General features: G+C 43.8%; 1 protein-coding gene across 2 annotated transcripts in view; it reads left to right on the top strand.

Annotated features, from left to right (window-relative positions):
- Positions 1-19,990, top strand: part of SYNPR (synaptoporin) — a 97,753-nt gene that overhangs the window by 68,874 nt on the left and 8,889 nt on the right. For both annotated transcript variants that reach the window (XM_064724057.1, XM_064724056.1), the window contains 2 exons: positions 1,016-1,140; positions 17,735-17,933. In XM_064724057.1, the coding sequence (XP_064580127.1) occupies positions 1,016-1,140; positions 17,735-17,933 (324 nt within the window). The remainder of the gene's footprint in view (positions 1-1,015; positions 1,141-17,734; positions 17,934-19,990) is intronic.

Here is a 19,990-nt window from a genome sequence, read left to right as displayed (position 1 = left end):
CTGGGATTGGGCATTTGCTTGCCATTTCCCTGATCTGCCCTTCTGTAGATCTCACAGTAACGCTGTTAAAACTAATGGAATACTTCAGGGCTATAGTGCTGCAATCAACAAAATCTAACCTGTCCTTTAATTTAAATTACAACTGCATAAATAAACTGTACCCACTTCTACTTGGGGTCTTCCAAGGAAGCCTACATCAGTGATGTTTGAAGATACTTATTCCTGCTACCAATTCCGTTCTTTGAACCCTTGATATAAAAGCTGATGTGTCTCTGCCCTGCATACTCCTTCCTTCATTATTTTTCTCCTGGAAGATTAACATGTGTTATAGGTTTGCATCAGAGCCACACAAGATCTTTTTTCCTTTCCAGTTTGCCTGACTCCAGCCAAAGTCTGGAATTCCTTTCTGCTTTGCAGTCAGTTTACTTCACCTCTATGTCCACTTTAGATTATGGTAGTAATTTAGGAAAAGTAATTAAAACAAACAATGTGGGTTTTGTCAAAGTCATAAATTAACTGGGAGAGGGGCAGGTCATGTCTGTGTTTTGCCACATAATACAGTGGTGGCTGTGTGAAGTGTCTGGGTCTGCTGTTGCTACTTCTGGTTGCACCTTTGAAATACTTCTCCCACTGTTTTGTTTGGGTTAAGAATTACTCATCATGTTCAGTCAATATCCATCCCTCTCATCCAATCTCACCTGTCAGTGGGGTGATTGAAATAACTGCTTGGGTTGTGAATCCCAAACAGGGTTCAAGACAGGAGGGAAGGGCTGAGATGGCTGCCATGGACAAATGGTGATGGCTCTGTCTGTGTGGCAGCAGAGCTTCATGTGTCATGGCTCTGTGCTTCTGGGAAGGGTAAGGAATAATGTATGGCAATGCTTTAAATGCAAGGAGTGATGGATAACCCGACCTGAGGGGGATCAGTTTGGGGCTGAGCTAGAGCTACTGCATGAATCTGCTCATGGTGGTCGCTGAAACAAAACTAAATTAAAATATTGTTTGTTTTTGACAGCTTTTTGCAATCTTTGCATTTGCAACATGCGGCGGGTACTCTGGAGAGCTGCGCCTCAGTGTGGACTGTGCAAACAAGTCCGAGAGTGACCTCAGCATTGACATAGCCTTTGCCTACCCCTTCAGGTAAGTCTGAGTGACCTCAGCATTGGCACAGCCTTTGCCTACCCCTTCAGGTAAGTCTGAGTGACCTCAGCATTGACATAGCCTTTGCCTACCCCTTCAGGTAAGTCTGAGTGACCTCAGCATTGGCACAGCCTTTGCCTACCCCTTCAGGTAAGTCTGAGTGACCTCAGCATTGGCACAGCCTTTGCCTACTCCTTCAGGTAAGTCTGAGTGACCTCAGCATTGGCACAGCCTTTGCCTACTCCTTCAGGTAAGTCTGAGTGACCTCAGCTTTGGCACAGCCTTTGCCAGCCCCTTCAGGTAACCCCGGCTGCAGGCACTTTGGGGCTGGACTGGCCCAGCTGCACGGGGGCTCCTTCACTTACAGCACATTTCAGTCAAGCACCAGTCTGGGGCTCCAGAACTTTCCTATGGTGTGCAAGAGGAATGAGTTTGGCTACTCATTTGGCTATCCACCTGGTGTGGATGGAGCCATGGAGCTGCTGGGAATGGGAGCTCAGTGGAGGAGAATTCATGATTCTCAGATTCCAGAGCCCTGGGGAGGCCAAGAGAGCTGGGGAAGTGCAAAATGGGAGGCAAGGAAAAATGAAACAACACAACCATCTCAAGATGAAAAACTGTAGTGTAGCCATTAACTTTAGCTGGAAAGGAGAGAGGTTTCCCATCCATTGCAGTAGCAAGGATATGAAATAGCTGCTCCAAGGGAATCATCCCAAGATGAAAAACTGTAGTGTACCCACTAACTTCAGCTGGAAATGAAAGAGGTTTTCCATCCACTGCAGTAACAAGAATCTGAGATGGTTGCTTCAAGGGACAGGGAAGAAAAAGCCAAAATGAGTTTGAACCATAATTTTTTAAATGCTTTTTGAAAATTTTATTAATTGCCTGTTTGCATCTCTTGGTGTCGGAATGCTTTAAACTTAGTGATTAAGGAAAACAGTTTTTATAGGGTTTTTTATGGTTTTTAGGTACATCTGAAAACTGTAGTGTAGTTATACATATATATATAATAATATGTACTAATATAAATAATGTTCTTGCCATTTAAGATCCTGCTTCAAAAGAGCATCTACAGTCTTTTTTCTAGATATGTCAAATCCATTGCAGAAACCATTCAGTTTTGTATAAGTGATTTCTTCAAGAAATTGAGATGATTAAGAAAAGAATGCATAATTCAATCTCAGGTCTAGTACACTATGACTCTAAAATCAGTTTTCTTCCTTGAGAAATCACATGCTGTTTTGCTTATGATTGCTATGCACAGACCAGACTTGAAAGCATCTATTTCTTTAGCATGTTCTAAGATACAGCAAATTCCAAACAGTGGGAACTGAATTTGATTCCTTCAAATGTTCTTCTTGCTTGCCATACATTTATTACTCTAAAAAGTTGCATTTCCTGGTATTACAAATGTTTATTTTTTGGCTTGAATATTTGTTTTCATTTGTTTTCATTTCGGCTTAGTATGCGTAGGAGAGATCCTGAAAATTGAGTTATATGAGTTTGTAATTTGATTCACTTCCAAATAGGTCATTTCTCCAACATTCATTACAAGTACACCCTGTAGTGAAGTGCTTTTAGTTTGCGTGATTATAAAACAGTATTTTATTGTAAAAGTTAATAAAAAAGAGAGAAGGAGCCCTGAAGTGTCTCCTGGTGTTCCACCAGGCACATCAGCCATTGTTTCTAGAAGGAAGTGGTTGGATCTGCAATCTCCCACAGTTTTGATTATTAGAAAACTGGAAGTAATTGATGGGCAATGTAACATTCCAGCATCTTGCAGAGATGATGCAGAATAGGGTTTATTTGCAGGAGGGATCCAGCTGGGGCTGTAGCTGGCCCTTGAACTCAGCATGCACAGATGGGATGGATGTACAGTGAGGTGATTGGCAATGTGGTACAAACACACCTGAAATGTGCAGGTGAGAGGGGAGATGACACTTTGCTGATTCAGGAGAAGCATGAATACACTCAGATTTTGTGCAATTTGGGATTTTGTTTGCAAACCTGAGGCATATGCAAGAAGTGTCCAGAGATGTGGAGATTACATGAGGCAGCAGATGTGTGCCTGGAAAATCTGCTACTTTGGAACTTGGTGTCATCTCAGTGTTTTATCCAAATATTCCTGTGACTTTTCTCGTGTGTTTGCTATTTTTGCTTTTCTCCACAGAATGGAGATGGGGTGCTCTAAAAACAGAAGTGAGATTAGCTGGGAAAGGTAACATCTCAGAGCAGTGAATAAGCTTGGAAAAGGCAGCTCAGAAAAGCTGAGGCTCTCTAATCAAGGCTGTGCTCCTCAGGCTGAGGCTCATCTCCCCGCATGGGCTTGTAGGCATTGTTAGGTAGGATGAATTTCCCACCAGTTGTCTTGCATTCAGGTCCATCTTCCCATGGCATTTTCCTTTCAAATGCCTTCACAGTCCCGATTATTGGCTGTCAGCTGGGGGAGGTGTAGGTGGAAGGAGAGAAGCTGCTGAGCATCTGACACCCCACTGCTGTTGGGGCTGTCAGCAGTGACACTGAAGCAGTCAAAATACCTGAGTGCTGCTTTTTTATTAGCTGCACCTTCCAGCATGACTTGAAACAAAGAAAGTCGTGCTACCAGCTGCTTTCATTTCTCTTGCTGGGAATTTGTGGCTTTATTTTCTTCTCCCAAAAAATGAACTGCTAGACCTTGGCCAATAGATGACAAGTGTCAAGAGCTTTAAGCTGGTAAACAAAGTGGTAAGGCTGAACAGGACAGCTGGGCAAGGCAGGAAGGCTTGGGTGTTTTGGGAATGAGATTGAGGGAACCCGAAAATATTCCTATTAAAGCAAGATCAGAATGGGGATGGAGTTTTCCATACTGAAAGGATGGGCATTGCACTTGTGACCACTGCTTCTGGGGCCAATCACATGAGCTAAAGAATAGGAGGGTGCAGGAGGGCAAAACCAGGGCTGATGTGGGGGTGATTTGTGTGGCCCCAGGCCAGTCTTGAATGCACAGAAGCAGCACTGCACTCCACAGCAGGTAGCTCCACATGCTCCCAAAACAAAGGAGCATCTTCACACCTGCTTATTGAGATTTTTCTCAGCCCCAACCTACAAATTGCAAAAATCTCCAGCAAGAAATAAAAATTAGTCCAAGAGAAATAATTAGTACAATTATATAGGAAGTTTTGAAACATACCTTTAAATTAAGATTAATTTTTTCTTGGTTTTATTTAAAGTTATGGCTTTATGGAAGTTATGCATGGCTCCTGTGTTGTCTTACTGCTGTTGTAACTCTGGTAGCAGGAAATTGGGGAGCACCAAAAGGAAAACCCAAAGAAACCTTTCTCACAAGGTTCTGCTTCTCATTTCTGCTGGAATCACTTTCTTAGTTAGTTCTGGACCTGGGTTAATTTGCCCTTTGAAAAGGGGGAAGTGAGGAAAAGCATAAAAGTGTGCTAATAACTAGCCCCTGCTGGAGTGACCTGGTGCAGTGGTGCTTCAGCACTGCTGGGAGGCAGGATCCCTGGGAGAAAAGCCCTGCCTGTGCAGGGTGGCTGTGTCAGGAGCATGAGGAGGCTGAGCCATTCCCAGCTGAGCCATTCCCAGCTGAGCTTCTGCTCTGAGCTCGTGCTGCTGGGGTGCAGTAGCCACTGAGTCCCCCCAATATTGATGTAATTGACCCCAAATCTGGCTCCACCATCTCTCCTGGAACAGCAGAGGAGATGGATGCTTTCCCATCCACACTTACTCTGATTCATTTAAGCTTCCTGCAGCTCATGTCCATGACCCTGTAGTCACCCTGCAGTGTGGAAATTAACCTGAAGTCTAAACCCTAATATCCTCCTACAGTGTGTCCTGGAGCTCTGCCACACTCTGCTACAGAGCTTGCCAGACTCTTACATGCCTAATCTGATGTTTATTAAGATGTTATAAATATTCACCTGAGGGGTTTTTTTTCTCATTTTGGCCTGATTCTCGTTTTATCACAGAACATTTCTTCCTCTCTCATGTTTTAAAGCACAAAGCAGCCATTCTATGGATACCTGTATATGCATTTTGGAAGTTTGACAAGTTCAAATAAGGAATCTATTTCTCTGGCCCTACAGTAGCAGTTTTTCTCTAGCAGTAAGATCTGTGCTTGATACAGAGTCTATTGCTAATTTGGCACACATTAGGATGTTCATTAACTTGACCCTCACCCAAGCAGTGATTCTTTGAGGGGGTGGAAAAAAATTTAGTATCTTGGGATTATTTGTTACTCTCACAGTCCATCACCCTTTCAGATTGGATTTGTCACTTATCCAAGTGCCCTGAAGCAATATGTTTTGTCTATAATAAGAGTCCTAGTGAAGGTCCTATTTGTTTATTATTTTCTGTGATCCCAGAAATATTTTTATCATGTACTTGGTTTTTCCTTGGGCTTACTTTGATAATAAGTGGTAGAACAGTACACCTACTGGGTACATACTTGTTACTGCTATTCACTATTTTAAGATGCTTTTTCACCAGTCCTCCTAAAAGCAAGTATTTTTGTTTCCTTAACTTGCCAAGTCTGTACTGAAGATTTTTGCTAGTTAATTATTCCTATCACAAACTTGATGTTTTACTTGCAACTGGTAGAGTTGCACTGAAGCATTTTCAACTACTGATTTAAATGAACCTTTGCACCTCAGAGTGCTCTTGTGATGATGTGCTGGGAGAGGACTCTGTGCTGAGGCTCTTTGTGGTTGTGCCCTGTCCATTCCAGGCAGGAATGCTGTGCCAGAGCCTGGCTCTGGGTGATGCTGGTGGGGTCTGTGGCTCATGGGAGTCCCATGAGCAGAGATGTTGTGCTGGTAGAACCTGCAGTGCAATGGGAATGGAGAACCATCTCCATACAAGCCCCTAAGTTAAGTCTTGAGGCAGACCCTGGACTAAAATCTCTTTGCCTGTAGATTTTGGAGATGCTTTAACCCAAGCCTACATACAGAGTCTATCCCCAAGTTGAATGATGCATGGGAAATAATTGGGAGCATCTCTGGTCTTTTCTTGGGGCATTCATTCTGCAAGCTACATGGAAAATATTGACCTGGAGGATGACATTGTTAAATTTTAAACAGTGTCACCTAAGCCAGGGGTTGGGTGAAGTGTGTGCAGAGATGTTAGGAGCACTGAGCCACAGTTACCAGAAGGACAGAGTAGGATTTCCTGGTGCTAACATGAGACCCTGATGAAAATTTGTCTTTGCACATCTTTGTATCAAGCAGTGAGCTAAACAAATGTTTTCCATTTTATTCTAAATCACGTATTAGTATCTTTTCAGTGTGCTAGTAAAGCTGTCTCTTCAAGTGGTCCTTCCTTCTGAAGGAAAAGGAAATTATGTTTTATGGGAGCTTTTCATTCACTTTAAGCATCTCATTTGAATAAAGACATTCCCATTGAGCACCCTTGAAAGCGTTCACCTCATCTGCATGCTATGGGCAGTCTAGTCTTCCATTTGAAATATGACAGCCAGATCTAAATTGCCTACTTAGAAGCTACAAATGATAATTAAGGAGAAAACATCTAACTTTTTGAGCTTTGCATCTATCTTTCTTTGGAAAAGGCCTCTGGTAATGTTAGCACATTTCTCTTCCAGTGTGTGCCATCTTTCTATTTTTTGCCATCCATTTGTAAATCTTGCTTCAGAATTCAGTGAAAAACATTCTGGCTGAAAGATTATGAATGTCTGTAATGGCTGGGAGACTGAGAGCTGCTGATAAATAGAAATTCATTCCACTAAGCAGTAGCCTGCAGTGCTGACTTCCAGGCAGCTGTGGTGGGCTCTGCTCCCAGACTTCTTGGGAGGTTGGAGATAGGAAAGAATAAAGTCACAAAGTCAGCTGAACTCCTTAAGGTTTGTGGTTTATTTTGGATATCTTCACCTTACAGAAGAGTCCCCTTCTGCAAAACCAAGCTGTGGTCTCATAAACCTCCTGTGCACAGACAGGAGCAGAAGCAAGGCAGCAGGAGCTGTGCACTGGCTTCAGGTGTGAGCTGTGCCAAAATGCAGATCCCCAGTTCCCAGGCAGATCTGGCAGAGCTCCTGGGAAGGGGAGAGGTGCTGGTTAAACTTTGCATGACCCATTCCAGCTTAATGAAGGCATAAATCTCCACCCTGGAACTTCTTAGAACAAAACTTGGTGCTTCTGAGAAGCAGATTTTGCACAAGCAGGAGTTGCAGGGACGGTTGGATGGAGTTCAGAGGACCATGAGATGTGCCACAGTGGCCCCTCTGGATCTGCAATAGTGAAAGCTGCATTAGTGCAGTCTCTTTTCTTGCCAAACTGGGACTGCCTCATCTGGCACTACAGATCTGGGGTTAACAGCTGAACTGATGAGAAAAATGTTCAGTAATACATCAGCTAAGCTGGAGATTTTCACCAGTATCCCTCTTATGTAAACTGGCTGTGTAGGATGGGCACTGAGGGCTCAGTCATGGCTTTAATTATTTTCCACAACTGTTTCAAACTCTGACCTCAGCAGTGCTTTGCATACTTAGTTTTGACCTCTTAATGAATAATTTGCCTAACCAGAACTTCTGCTGTTAGTGGAAAGAGGAAATTGTATGAATGAGGAAGATAATGTTGCATCCTGCTGGGTAAAATTCTGCAAATCCTTCAGGTTACAAATATCTGTGATTGTGACACCCTCACAAAGTATCTTCATATTTAATATGACTTAACAATGCAAACTGAAGCATTAAGATATATTTTTAACTAAGAAATAGACCTTTTTTCTCAGTTGTGATTTTTACACAAAAATGGTAATTTATAGGACTATCCATAAAACTGCAGCTCAATTTTTCAAAATCTCCCAAAGGAAAGCCAGTTAAAAGATTTTCTGCCATTCTGATGTGAATGCAAGAACTTTGTGAGCTATTTAAAGTACGGCCCCAGCACTTCCCTGGCATCAGAAACCTTGGTCAAGTCTCTGTATTGAAGCAAGTCTGGAAGCAGCCTGAACATGGAGCTTGCAAAGCCAAGCTGAGCACTGATCAATGAGCTGTTGGTTTAGTTAGAGCTGTTTGCTCTTAGATTGTCTCCTGGGCTGGGGAAAAGGTGATCCAGGTCTGCAGAATAAGTACTTTTCTTTTCAGCTTTGAATGAGCATAGTTTGTAATAGGAAAAAATATTTCATATTTTTATAACTGGCTGTAGTGATTAAAGAGTGCATCCCATAGTTCAGAGCCCTGATGTGATTTTTGCTTGCTTGTGCATGGCTACAGACCACTGAAGTAATTGAAAACTGCAAATCAGTGTTCTCCAATTTCCACAAGTCTTCAAGGACCACACTGACTGTGAAATACTGTCTTTAGAAAAAGAGAAAATGGAAGGAAATGAGAGAAAATGGGCTTTTTTACTTGGACAGCTGTGGTCTGCAGTAACTGTCCATGAGTACAATGTACAGTGTAATTCCTATTGTCAGAGTTTGATGGAACTACTGCTGGTTTGATTAAAACAGATACAAATATGGATGACTTCGTGACTTCTCTAGTTTTGAAAGCCTCCTCCTGACCCCAGTTACAATCTTCAAAAGCCACTTTGTAGAAATCTTCAAGATTGGCAAAGAATGGTCATTACTGCCAGTTTGCACTTTTGGAACTGTGGATAAAGGCAAGTGTTCTTTCCTCACAAGTGAGGGATCAGAGATGCTTCAAGTCACCCTTTGTTCCTGCATGAGATCTATAGAAATCTGATAAAATCAGATTTACCAGAAATCTGATAAAGCCACATCTTCAGCTTCTCTTTGGGGCTGACCCTGTGCATGCGGTCCTCATCACAACTGTGTTGTTGAAGCAAGAGACCACCCACCACCCCCACAATTTCATGGCTGGTCTGGATGGCTTCTGGGTCAAACTACTTTGTAAACAGCCAAGAAGCTGCAGCCCAGGGGTGGCAAAGCCTCTGCTTGTTCAGAGCTCAGCAGGGACTCAGGGCTTGAGGAGGTCAGGGGAGGAAGATTTGTAAAACCATGAAGTGTCCATTTAATTGCAGGGACAATTGTTAACCAAGGACAAGCTGATGGGTCCAGGCAAGATGACTTCTCCAGATGTTGAGGTCATCTCAGTTGCTGCTGTCATCAGTGTTCTGTAGCTTTTAATCCCTTAAAACTCAGAACAAACATCCTTGAATGTTGAACTGGGGCCATAGAGGAGGCTTGTCTTGGTCACAGCTCTTCAGACTGGTCAGTTCTTGTCCTGGTGTCCATGTACAAACTTTGCAAGAACACAGAGCTCATGGGCACACAGCTGGAGGGGGAAGGAGAGTGGTAGGAAACTTCTGGAGATGCTGTCTGCTGCAGATAAGAAAGAACAGCTTCTTGAAACTTTGCAAATTGTAGAGGTTTTCTTTTGGCACTTGAAAATTGGATTTTTCCTGAATTTGGATGGTCCATACTGACTGATTTTTCTTCATAGGGGCTATATTTTATGTTAAACACTATTTTAGTGCCAGAAAAATTCTTCATTAATTTTTTAGGCCAAATTTGTTCTCTAAGTGGAAGTTGATTTTGGATTTGTTGCAGCTTTTCACCATTTGAATTTTTAATATATATTCATGAATAGTCTCTGCAGTATTGTGCAGTGATAGTGTTTTATCTGTGCCTGCCACAAAGGCTTTTCCTAAAAGTCAGAATTTAGGCAACTTCCCTTGCAAATTTATTTTTGCACATTTTCATGCTGTCAGTACAGAAGCAACCAAAGCAGCCACCCTTTGGCTTTGCTTTGTTTGGCATTTGATCCCTGTATGGCACATAGTGACCCAGCAGGGGGACAATCAAACACATCCCCTTCCCCTTTTCCCTGCTCCAAAATGTGCATTTGCTGTGCAGGGGTCATGAAGATTCCCCCAGGACTGCAGGGGATGGGATGCATGGGATGTCTTTGTTCTCCTCTCACACCTGGATTCTACATTAATTTATTTGCCAGGAGATAAATGGAATATTTTTCATTCAGTAGACTCTGGAGAGGATGTGCATCCAAGCCCATGCATCCCATCCCTACTCAGTGCTGTCCTCTGTGGTTTCACACCTCCTGGGCTATTCAAGGTGTGAAGGTGCTGGAATTTTGTCTGCAGGTCCATCACCAGACCCACAAGTGTGCTCAGCCTGTGCTGCAGCCCACCAGCTCCCTGAGGAAAGGATTTGTCATATCCTTCCAAATGTACATGCTGTGAATGGGAGTTTCATTGGAGTCATCCCATAAAACTCTCCAGAGAACTCAATTTGATTGCTGTAGGTACATTAGGACAATATACTTGAGAAAAATTATAGTTAAATACAAAGTAATATTGAAATACAGCACAAAGGAGTAAATGTTGCTGCATCTTCTGTGATTGCTCTTGTATTTGTATCAGTTGGTCTGGGGGGTGAAATTGCTGCTTTCAGGGTCTAGATCTAGATGAAAATGTGTGTGACACTGCTTGTAACAGGATGAAGCATTTGTGCTTTCGGGTGGGTCTGGCTGAACACCAGGTGATGCCCAAGAATTTGGAATTCTTTTCCCTGGAGTTCATAGCCCATTGGATGGTGGAAGGGGAGGTGGACTGGAGGGGTATGAGCAGCTGCAGGAATTGCAGATCAGCAGTCCCACACTGCTCCATGCAGAAACACTGCCCAGGGATTTGATACATCCACTTCTCAGGAATAGTCTTATTATATTCAATGGCTTTTCTTTATGATTCTACTGCTCATGTTTCATCTGTAGATGTTTAGATTTCTGTAGATCTTTCTCCAAATGGAAGCTTTTGTTTGGCTCTGACAGCAGCTTCTTAGTTTGGAAGCTGTTTCCTGTGTCTGTTCAGAGGAGAAGGCAGCAGGAGGGACATAAGAGCCATGGGTTCAGCCAGGATATCATGATGGGACCAGATAACCCTGGATATTTATTTATATGGTGATGTAAATGTATGCCAGTGGCATTTCCAGGTCCTGTAATTTGCCTTGTTCCATGAACATGATGCCTTTTTTTAAAGATAATTAAGGGTTACCTTCCTTCAGAGACAGTAGCAAAGTTTCCCAGAGACTAGAAAGCAGTTTGTCCCAAGAAAATATCCCAGTGAAGGGAAATCAGAGTATATTGCCACTAGTCTGTACCACAAATAATGCAAGTGCCCAATCTAGAAGGTATCTGGGCTGTACAGACTGGTGGAACATGTCTTTGAGCACTGTGCTCTGCTTGCACAGCATGTGTTCCTGAGAAGAGCTGTGAAATTATCTTGGGAGATAAATCTGGGTCTTGGATAAAGGCTTGGAAGTGGGGTTGGGATCACCCACTCAGCTCAGCAAGCACTCCCAGCAGCATGTGTTCTATAATGAGCCTTTTTGTTGGCTTTTTGGTGCTACGATGGAGTAGTAGGGTTTGCACTCCTGCTACTCCTGCACAGCCTGGGGAGGCTCCTTCCCAGGGCTGGCACCACTCCAGATGTTCCTTCCCCCAGGAACGTTGTGCAGGCTGTTTCCCAAGAGCTTTGTGCACACAATCACTGGGAGTGGGTCCTGCAGGGGATCTCAAGCTGGGGTATGGCACTGCTGCCTTCTGCCCACCACCAGCGCTGTCCCTGTTCCAGTGCCTTCAGAACCCACCCTCAAAGGGGTTGTGTAGCTTCTCTTCCTGGGGGCCTGAGCACCTCAGAGGGTCTCAGACTCGCTGTCTTACCAGGAGAAATTAAATGTGGGGTAGAGGGATGGAGCAGGGACCCATGAGGTGCCCAGCTCTGGGCAGGTGTCGTGGTGAACCTGCTCTGAGCTGCCTGCCCTGGGGGAATTGCCCCTGTCCCAGGGCAGCACACAGTGTGGTGTGCTGGCACAGCAGCTGTGCCTGAAGCTTGTCCTGATAAACCAGAACTGTAGGGAAATAGTGCTGGACAAACATCTGCAGCACAGCTATGTGCTGTAGAGGGCTGGGAACGTGGCAAGCTAGGAAATTGAAAGTATCAGGAGGGAAATATTTTTAATTATTTTGACTGGACATGAACCAGAAAAGAGTGTAGGTTGCTACAGCTTTCCTGGTTAGCTTCCCAGCAGTACCATCTGGGGTTTGTTTTGGTCATGCTGCTCTGGACATGGATTTGGATGAGTATAAGCCACTAAAATCATCTATGACAAAGGGGAGAGCTTTAGGATGTTCAAATGTCCAGGATAGGACCTAGAAATAAATGTTTGCAAGGATATATGTATTTGTGTGAAATGACTGGTAGTGTTGAATAATTCTAGAGTGATGTGGGCTTTGGAATTCATTTTTTGGTAATAAATGGAGAGGATTTATTGAGCGGACAGAAGTTCAAAGTGAAATATTTTCAAATACTCTTTGATCAGTCAACTCTATCCCTTCTTCTTCTAGCAAGGAAAGAAACAAAAAACCAGGCTTGGATTGCTGAGTCAGATGGCAAATTTTAATTTTGCTTTCTGCAAAATTCTCCAGATAAAAATGAACAGATTTTTAGGGGCAGGTATGCAGTGGAAATGAATGTGCTACTGCTGTGTGGGGGAGGAGGGTACTGAAGGCACCTTTGGGTGCTGGGGAGTCTGGAAGAGTGCTGTTTTTTGGGGCAGCTGTTAGAGTGAGGTATGGAAAACTGCTGGGATAGTTAGGAAGGATGGATAAACATCTCAGTTTTGAAAGGCTGTGGTATGTGCAGGCAGCGCTGAGATGTGTGTCATGGCAGAGTGCAATGTAAAGGCAAGGGTTGGGAATACTTGAGTCAGGTAATTTCTTCATTAGGGAAAGAGCTGTTGGAGAGCAGCTTGGGGTGAGAAACAGCCTTGTCATTGTTAGCAAAAGGGTAAAAACCTCTGATTTTACCAGAATAGCACAGGGTGCAAAAGAGCCAGGGAGCAGTCAATGCATGGTAGCTGCTGTCCTGCTGGGGGGCAAACCCCCTCCCATCCCCACAGTGTCCAGAGCTTGAATAACATCTCAGCTATTTGACTTTGAAAGGCTGGAGAGAACTTCAGCATTAATGGCTCCAAGGTGTTCAAATGTGGTATTAACAGGATTTCTTCCTGACGCTAACTTCAGCAGCTCCTGGGTGCAAAAGTTCAGATCCCATGGGAATTGCTGGGTAATGGTATTGATGCTGCAGGGTCCCCCCACTCAGGATTTTGTCCCTGCAGAGCAGATCTGGGGGGAGGAGAAGGATGAGAATGCAGAGCTCACTCCATCCATCCTCCTGAAGCCTGGAAGGAAATCTGTTCTTTGCTGGGTGAGCAGCATTGCAGATAGCCAGGATTTAATGCCAAACATTCAGGAATGCACAGCTCTGGGGAAAGTGTTCTTTGCAGTGAGAAGAGAAGGCTGGGAAGAGTGTTGGAAGAGTCAGTGGACCCCAGTTACCTTAAAGAAAAGATTTTTCATTTGCAGGCAGATTTCTGCTTTGACCTGACTATTAGAGATGACTTTCAAAGTGTTTTTCTTAATGTAGGTAATATCTCTAGAGAAGTTTTGCAGGAATGATGAGCTCTGTTGTGTGTGGAAAGGCTCCCATTTATTTGTATTCTTCCACTAAGCCTACAGAAAAAATCCATATTTGGTCCCTCAAAAAGTACACCTGCCCAGGGACTGGCTGGCTGGAGGCACTGGTGTCAAAGCACACCAGCACAGTCCTCTGAAATGAGGGAACTCCAGTGTTTCCAGGGCTAACTAAAAGAAATGCCTTTACTGTGTATCCCAGAGAAAGGAAGATGTAAACCTTTGTCACGTTTTTGTGCCTCAGCAGAGCAGTTTGACTTGCTGAGGGGCTCTGTGCATGTCAGCATTTCACTACTGTATTTTGAAATTTCATTTTCCCCTCATTTTGGAGATTATCAGCCAAGATAAACATTTCCCAAGAAACCCCTCCACAAGCACTACTGCAATAAGTCATTTCTAGTGATTTATTTCTCTCAGGGATTTGCAGACAATAAAGACAATTGACAGTTAGAGTTCCAGAAACAAGTTGGGGGGAAATAGAGCCCAGTGAAAAGATAATGGATCTCTGGGTTTTTGCAAGCACGTGTGTGGGTGTTGCAGATTTTATTCCAGCATGTTGTAGACAAGTTGGAGGGTGGATTACAAGATGCTATTTTCAGAAAATAGGACAACCTGCCAAAACAGGGCTTTTTTTTTTTTTTTTTTTTGCCTGTTTCTCACTAGATCCTGCTAAAGGAATGGAGAAACACTAACCCCCATTGAGAATTTTGGAGGCAGAAATTTATCTGTTATTTATTAATCCACACACTGATCAAGGCCCATGAGAGGAAATCTATGCTGGTTCATCAATAACATTTGAGCACATTCTTGTGTTAATTGTGTGTTCTGTTGGCTTCAAGTTTAAGCCCTGTGTGCATTGTTGAAAGGGGTGAATCAGACAATATTAGATCACTCACCCTTCTGCTGGTGGAGTGAGACAGGTCTTTGGGGAGGTTGACTCTGACTATTTTCATGCTCAAGGATCATCAGGGGAATTAAGCTGCTCAAAAAAAAGTGGAGAGCTATGAGTAAAAGAAAGCTGTGGCTTCAGTGTTGTACTGAGGAAATTCAGGAAGAAAAGGGAACTTCATGTTCACATGGAGAGAGCACAACTTTTGCTCCCCCATGCACATGTAACAGCTGTAGCTTTGTTCAATGTGTCTGGCTTCATGTATTCTTTTCAGAGCAAGGGTAATTAGCATCTGAAAATGTAACTGCTCTTCTCTGCTGTGGAACAATGAAAAAATCCCCTTTTTCACTGTAAAACATTCCTGCCCTCCTTTGATCTTGTCAAGCTAGACAATACAGCTGTCTTGTCATCATATTTCCCACGGCAATGCAAGGTTTGCCAAGTGGTGGAAGAAGCCTCAGAAGCCCTTAATTACTGTGACTTCATCAGTGAAACTTGAGTGCCTTTGGTGGACTTACTCCAGACTGAAGTGAATTTGGGGGAATTTGGGCCTGGATGGCTTGGCCATGGCAGCTGCTGTTAACAAAAGGATGGTGCTGGTAACCATGGGCAGCGAGGATGACCTTAGTGCAGCTCTGCTGAGTGTGGGATGCAAGGTCACATTCCAAAGCCAGGAGCTTTATTTCTGAATTAATAGCAATACTCACTGCAGTACAAGGCCAAAGAAACCCTGGAGGAACTTACAGGGGGAAAGTTTTCCCTAATTAAGTAAATTCATTACTGTTGTGTTCCTTATTTGCATTGCCCATCAATCAGTGAAAATCGTTCCTGTTAATGCAGCCTAACAAATGTTAACAAAGTGCAAAGGGTGTGATTGCAAAGGGTCACTCTTGGGGCTCCTGATTTTGTTTAGAAAATGGAGAGTCGAAGGTGGAATGGAGGGGTGGTGCTGGAAATTGGAAAAGCAGCAGAAGGAGGACACTGGCCAAGGGTGACTTGAAGGAAAAGGTGGAGTGTAAACAGAGATAAGAGAAGATGAAAGAAGAGTAAGTCAGGGGAAGTAAGAGACAGGTAGAATTGTATCAAAAGTGAGAGGTGGAGGCAATTAACGTTTTGTGAGTCATCCCCAAGCCATCCTGCCCCCAGAAAGGCTGACTCAGCAACATCAGTGGGGGAAAATCAGAGCTTTCTCTTGGAGATGCCATTCCAGATCAAAAAGGCTTTGATTAGTGAAAGTGGATTTTCTGTCAGTGATCCTCCCCTGCCTTAAAGAAACTTTTCAGATGTATCATGTACAGTCAGCATCCACCCTAAGCACCGCAGGGCTTGACTGCCTCACTTCTCCTGCCTGTCACAGCTCCTCTTCCCAGGTCTGAATCATGGTCTATTTTGGGGCCCTTTGCAGAGCAGAGATCTCGGCTGTTTTGACAGAGGTGAGGTGGCCACAAGAGGCACCAATTACTGCACATCCTCTTAGAGACCAAGGAAATCTAAAAGGAAAAGCAAGTGAATAAAAATAACTTGATGGAGGAAGGTTTCTGTGATCTCGTATCCCTGACAGGTGCCTGGCCATAAAAGCACTGCTGGGAAGGTACAAGTGGGGTGTTAATATATGAATATTTTTTTCTGGCTTATGATTCAGAACTAAGGTGCAGTCAGGAAAACAGAGAATAGAAAATGAACATGGTCTCAGTTGCTTTACTATGTTTTGTGAAGGCTGGTGGTGATGATGAGACTGGGCTGTGTTGACAATGGACAGTCAGAGGGGCAGGGGTGGGCAGCAACTCCAAGTCTGAATCTTGGTAGAAGTATTCCCTAAGTAGTTTCCTCTTTGGTATGCACAGGACTTTGAGCTGTGCTTGCAGCACCAGGTGCTGTCCAGCCTGTGTTCAGGGCTCCTGGGGAGGGGAAGAAAACTGCTGTAAAGACAGTGAAGTCAGGAAACATCACTGGCTTTAGGATCTCTCTCGTGTTCAGATTTCATCAGGCTTTGCTGGCTTTACACTGGAAAGGTGATTCGGCCACTGCTCATCTCTGCAGTCTGGGCAGATTTGGTTTTTCTTTTCATCCCACCACTAGTACAATGACAGGGAATAAAACCTCTGGAGCAAATAACTGGTGTTATTCATCAACCACTGATGAAAAGGTTCTGCCTACATGTTTGGGTACATTTAATCAGGACCAGCAAAAGCAAAAAGTCATCCAATCCTCCAATGACCATTAATCCATCTTGTGATTTCTGCTGTGGGTTCTTTGTTTTCATCTGGGGAATTAACTTTTTATTTAGCCAAATATAGTTATGGCTGCTGCTCCCATTGGCTTGCTGTTGCACACATTAATTGCCCTTGAGCAGAGGAATGTCTCCCAGAAGGCCTAATCCTTTCTCAGCACCAGATCATCAGTTCTTTAATTGCTGCTGGCTTTGTCCCCTTCACTCAGCCTGTGCAGGGCAGAACAACGTGATTCCTCATTGGGCTCCATGTCCCCACGGTAAATCTGAGCCAGGCAACAGGACCTGCCAAAAGACCCCTCCATGGATCCTCTTTCTTTTTCTTTCTTTTCCTCTTTCTTTTAATTTCTAATTTTAATTAGAAATTAAAATTATCGCAGAAAAATGTCTGTCACAGAAGCTTCCAGACAGAACTATTAATCTATTGGTTCGGTCACTCATAAACAGTCATGAGTATGAAGTTAGAGCTTAGGTTGCTTAAACCAGGGCATGCAGACTTTTTCTTTGATCCAAGTTGTGTATTTCTGCTGCAGGATTGGTTTTAAAAGCCTTTAATGTAGAAGCACTGTGTGGCTTGCAGCCCTATGGGCTAACAGCCACAGGTAGCTCTGCACCAGACAATTTGATGCAAGGAATTGTGAACATCCAAACACGGGTATCCCATGGGCTTAGTACTGAGGATAAGACTCTGTTTTCTGCTGCCTGGACTGTAAGAATCTGAGAATCAAATTGTTTCTCCTGTTATCCTTTTTCAGTTGTTGCCATGGCAAAACCCCAGAGAGGACGGGGAGGGTTGTACCAAACCACTGGAACATAAACTTTTCTCTGGGATTGATTAAAAGATGTGTTCATGTGCTCAGTCTCACCCTGGCACTTGCAGGGCTCTGCCCACAGCTACCAGTTATTCCCAGGGATCAATGTGCATTGGGAACAAGACAGAGCAAATGTATTCACCTTTATTCAGATAACAGCTCCCATTTTCTGTGCTTCACCTGCTGCTCCATGGGATGTTTTCCAGGTTGCATCAAGTGAATTTTGAGGCTCCCACTTGTGAAGGCAAGCGCCGGGAGACGCTCGCCTTGATCGGGGACTTCTCCTCCTCGGCGGAGTTCTTCGTCACCATCGCGGTCTTCGCCTTCCTCTACTCGCTGGCTGCCACTGTGGTTTACATCTTCTTCCAGAACAAGTACCGTGAGAACAACAGAGGGCCTTTAATTGTAAGTGTTTGCAGCATTTCCAGTGTTTTCAGGCATGGTCTTCACCTCTTGCTTTCTCAGTTGTTGTGGTTTTGGCATGGTGTGGGAGATCCAGGTGTCCTGCCCAAAGCATCTCTGCATTCACCTGCTTTTTTGTCTTAATGGTGATGTAATGTTTTAACATCAAAGGTAATGCAGGCTGTATGCAGGAGGAGTTTAGTCCTGTGTGTACTTGTGAAATCCTGTGCTTCTCTCCCAATGCCCACGGTGATGATGATCACACAAATAATGAACATGTAGCTGAGTGGTAGCAGGATTAGGATCTCAGCCCTATGATAGCAGAGCTTCATTGGTGGGGAAAAAAGGAAAGAGGAGATTATCAGAGATTGGCTCTCTTGGACATCGTGGAAGCTTCCAGCAGCTTCTCACAGAAGCCACCCCTGTAGTCCTCTCCTGCTACCAAAAATCAGACTGTGCCAAACCAACACACTGGGACCTTTCCTAGAAAATGGTGTGGAAATGTAAGGAAATCCTCAAAAAGCAGATAAAATCCAGGCAAAATAAAGGGGTCCCCTTTATTTATTTAAAGAGTAAATAAATAGTGCCTTGTTTCTTCTTGGTATCAAGTAAGATCTCATTTCAAAGTCTCATCAAAAGATTTGTTACAGAATTCTTCCATCTTAATTTTCTTGCAGAAAATAATTCTTGCTTTTGACCAACCACATTATCCTCTGTAGCAATAGAAAAAGGAAAGATAAACAATGGTATTATTGTGTCACATCATGATGTGGCCACTTGCCTTTGTCTAGGACTTTTCTGAAACAGCTGCTGCAGTGTCTGTCACAGGATGCATGGCACAATCTGCTGCAGCATTAACATCACATTGACTTAATTTGTTCTGTGTAATGGATAGTAATTGAATCTACAGGTTAAATTTAACCAGTGTCTGTCACCAAAGCCTCTGTTTGCAATTTCACAGTATTTAAACCAAGGCTATATGACCTTATTTTTTCAGAATATAAAGATGCTTTTGAGTTCGTCCTACAGCAAAAGCAGCTCCTGCTGGTGAGTGGTTCTGAGGGTTGTGGTCAGGTTATGCCTGACAGGAGGAGAGTCCCATCTTCCCCAGCCAAATGCTCTGCAAATCCTGTGCATTGCAAGCTCCATTTTATTTGGCATTTTTAGAAAAAAAGAACCATTTTTTGCCTGGAGCACATCCTTGCTGGTGTTCCTGGACACTGTCCAGTGCAATGATTGCAGCACCACAGCCTGGCTGAGGACAGGTGTGAGTCTCTCTGTGCAATGGAGCTGTAGGGAAAATGCAGAGCCCCAGTTGGAGAAAAGGCTGGCAGCTGTAGCCAGGAGGAATTCAGTGGTCAAGGAAAAAGAAAACATGGAGTGAAAAGGAGCTTCTCAGGGCTGCAGTGCTCACCTAAGGGATGACACATGCTCTGTGCAGGAGGCAGGCAATGTGTCCTCCAGCTCCAGGCAGATGCTGCTCTGAGCTGACGTGTATCAGATCAGATGTGTGAGTATGTCTCATCCCTGAGATGGCTCCTTCCAAAGAAAAGTGCTGCAGAAATCTCTGGTGCAGCACGTGTTGGTGCAGGAGGCAGGGCAGCCCTCACTCTGTTTCATCACCTGGCAGGATCAGTGCATCAGGCACCTTGTCCAGACTACCAGTTTTTCTCTCTTAGTGAAGAGTTTGAAGATGATAGTTTCATCCATCCTTGCTTCTGCTGCAGTGCCTGATCACAATTTCATGGTTAAAACCATTCCTGTTTTAAGCCTTTTACTTCCTCTTGGCTTCGTATTTTCTCAGTCTGGGATGACATCTGCCTTTAAGCAGCACCCTCTCAGAACTGCCTTTTTCTCCTGACAAATTTTCAGGATTTGAAAAATGAGTATGACAGGAGAAGTCGGGAGAGGAAAAAACCCCTTTCACTTGAAATTTTATAATATTTTTCAAAAGGCCCCTGCACAGGCAGTCACCATCAATGCATTACCAAATTGCAGAAGCCTGACTGGGTGCAGAAGATATGATTATAAGGAATTTAATGACCAGTAAGTCACAAGAA

This window comes from Zonotrichia leucophrys, chromosome 12, assembly GCF_028769735.1.
Source record: "Zonotrichia leucophrys gambelii isolate GWCS_2022_RI chromosome 12, RI_Zleu_2.0, whole genome shotgun sequence".
NCBI classification, from domain to species: domain Eukaryota; kingdom Metazoa; phylum Chordata; class Aves; order Passeriformes; family Passerellidae; genus Zonotrichia; species Zonotrichia leucophrys.
Note: the sequence above shows the minus strand (reverse complement) of the source record. Positions and strands in the feature narration are given on the sequence as shown.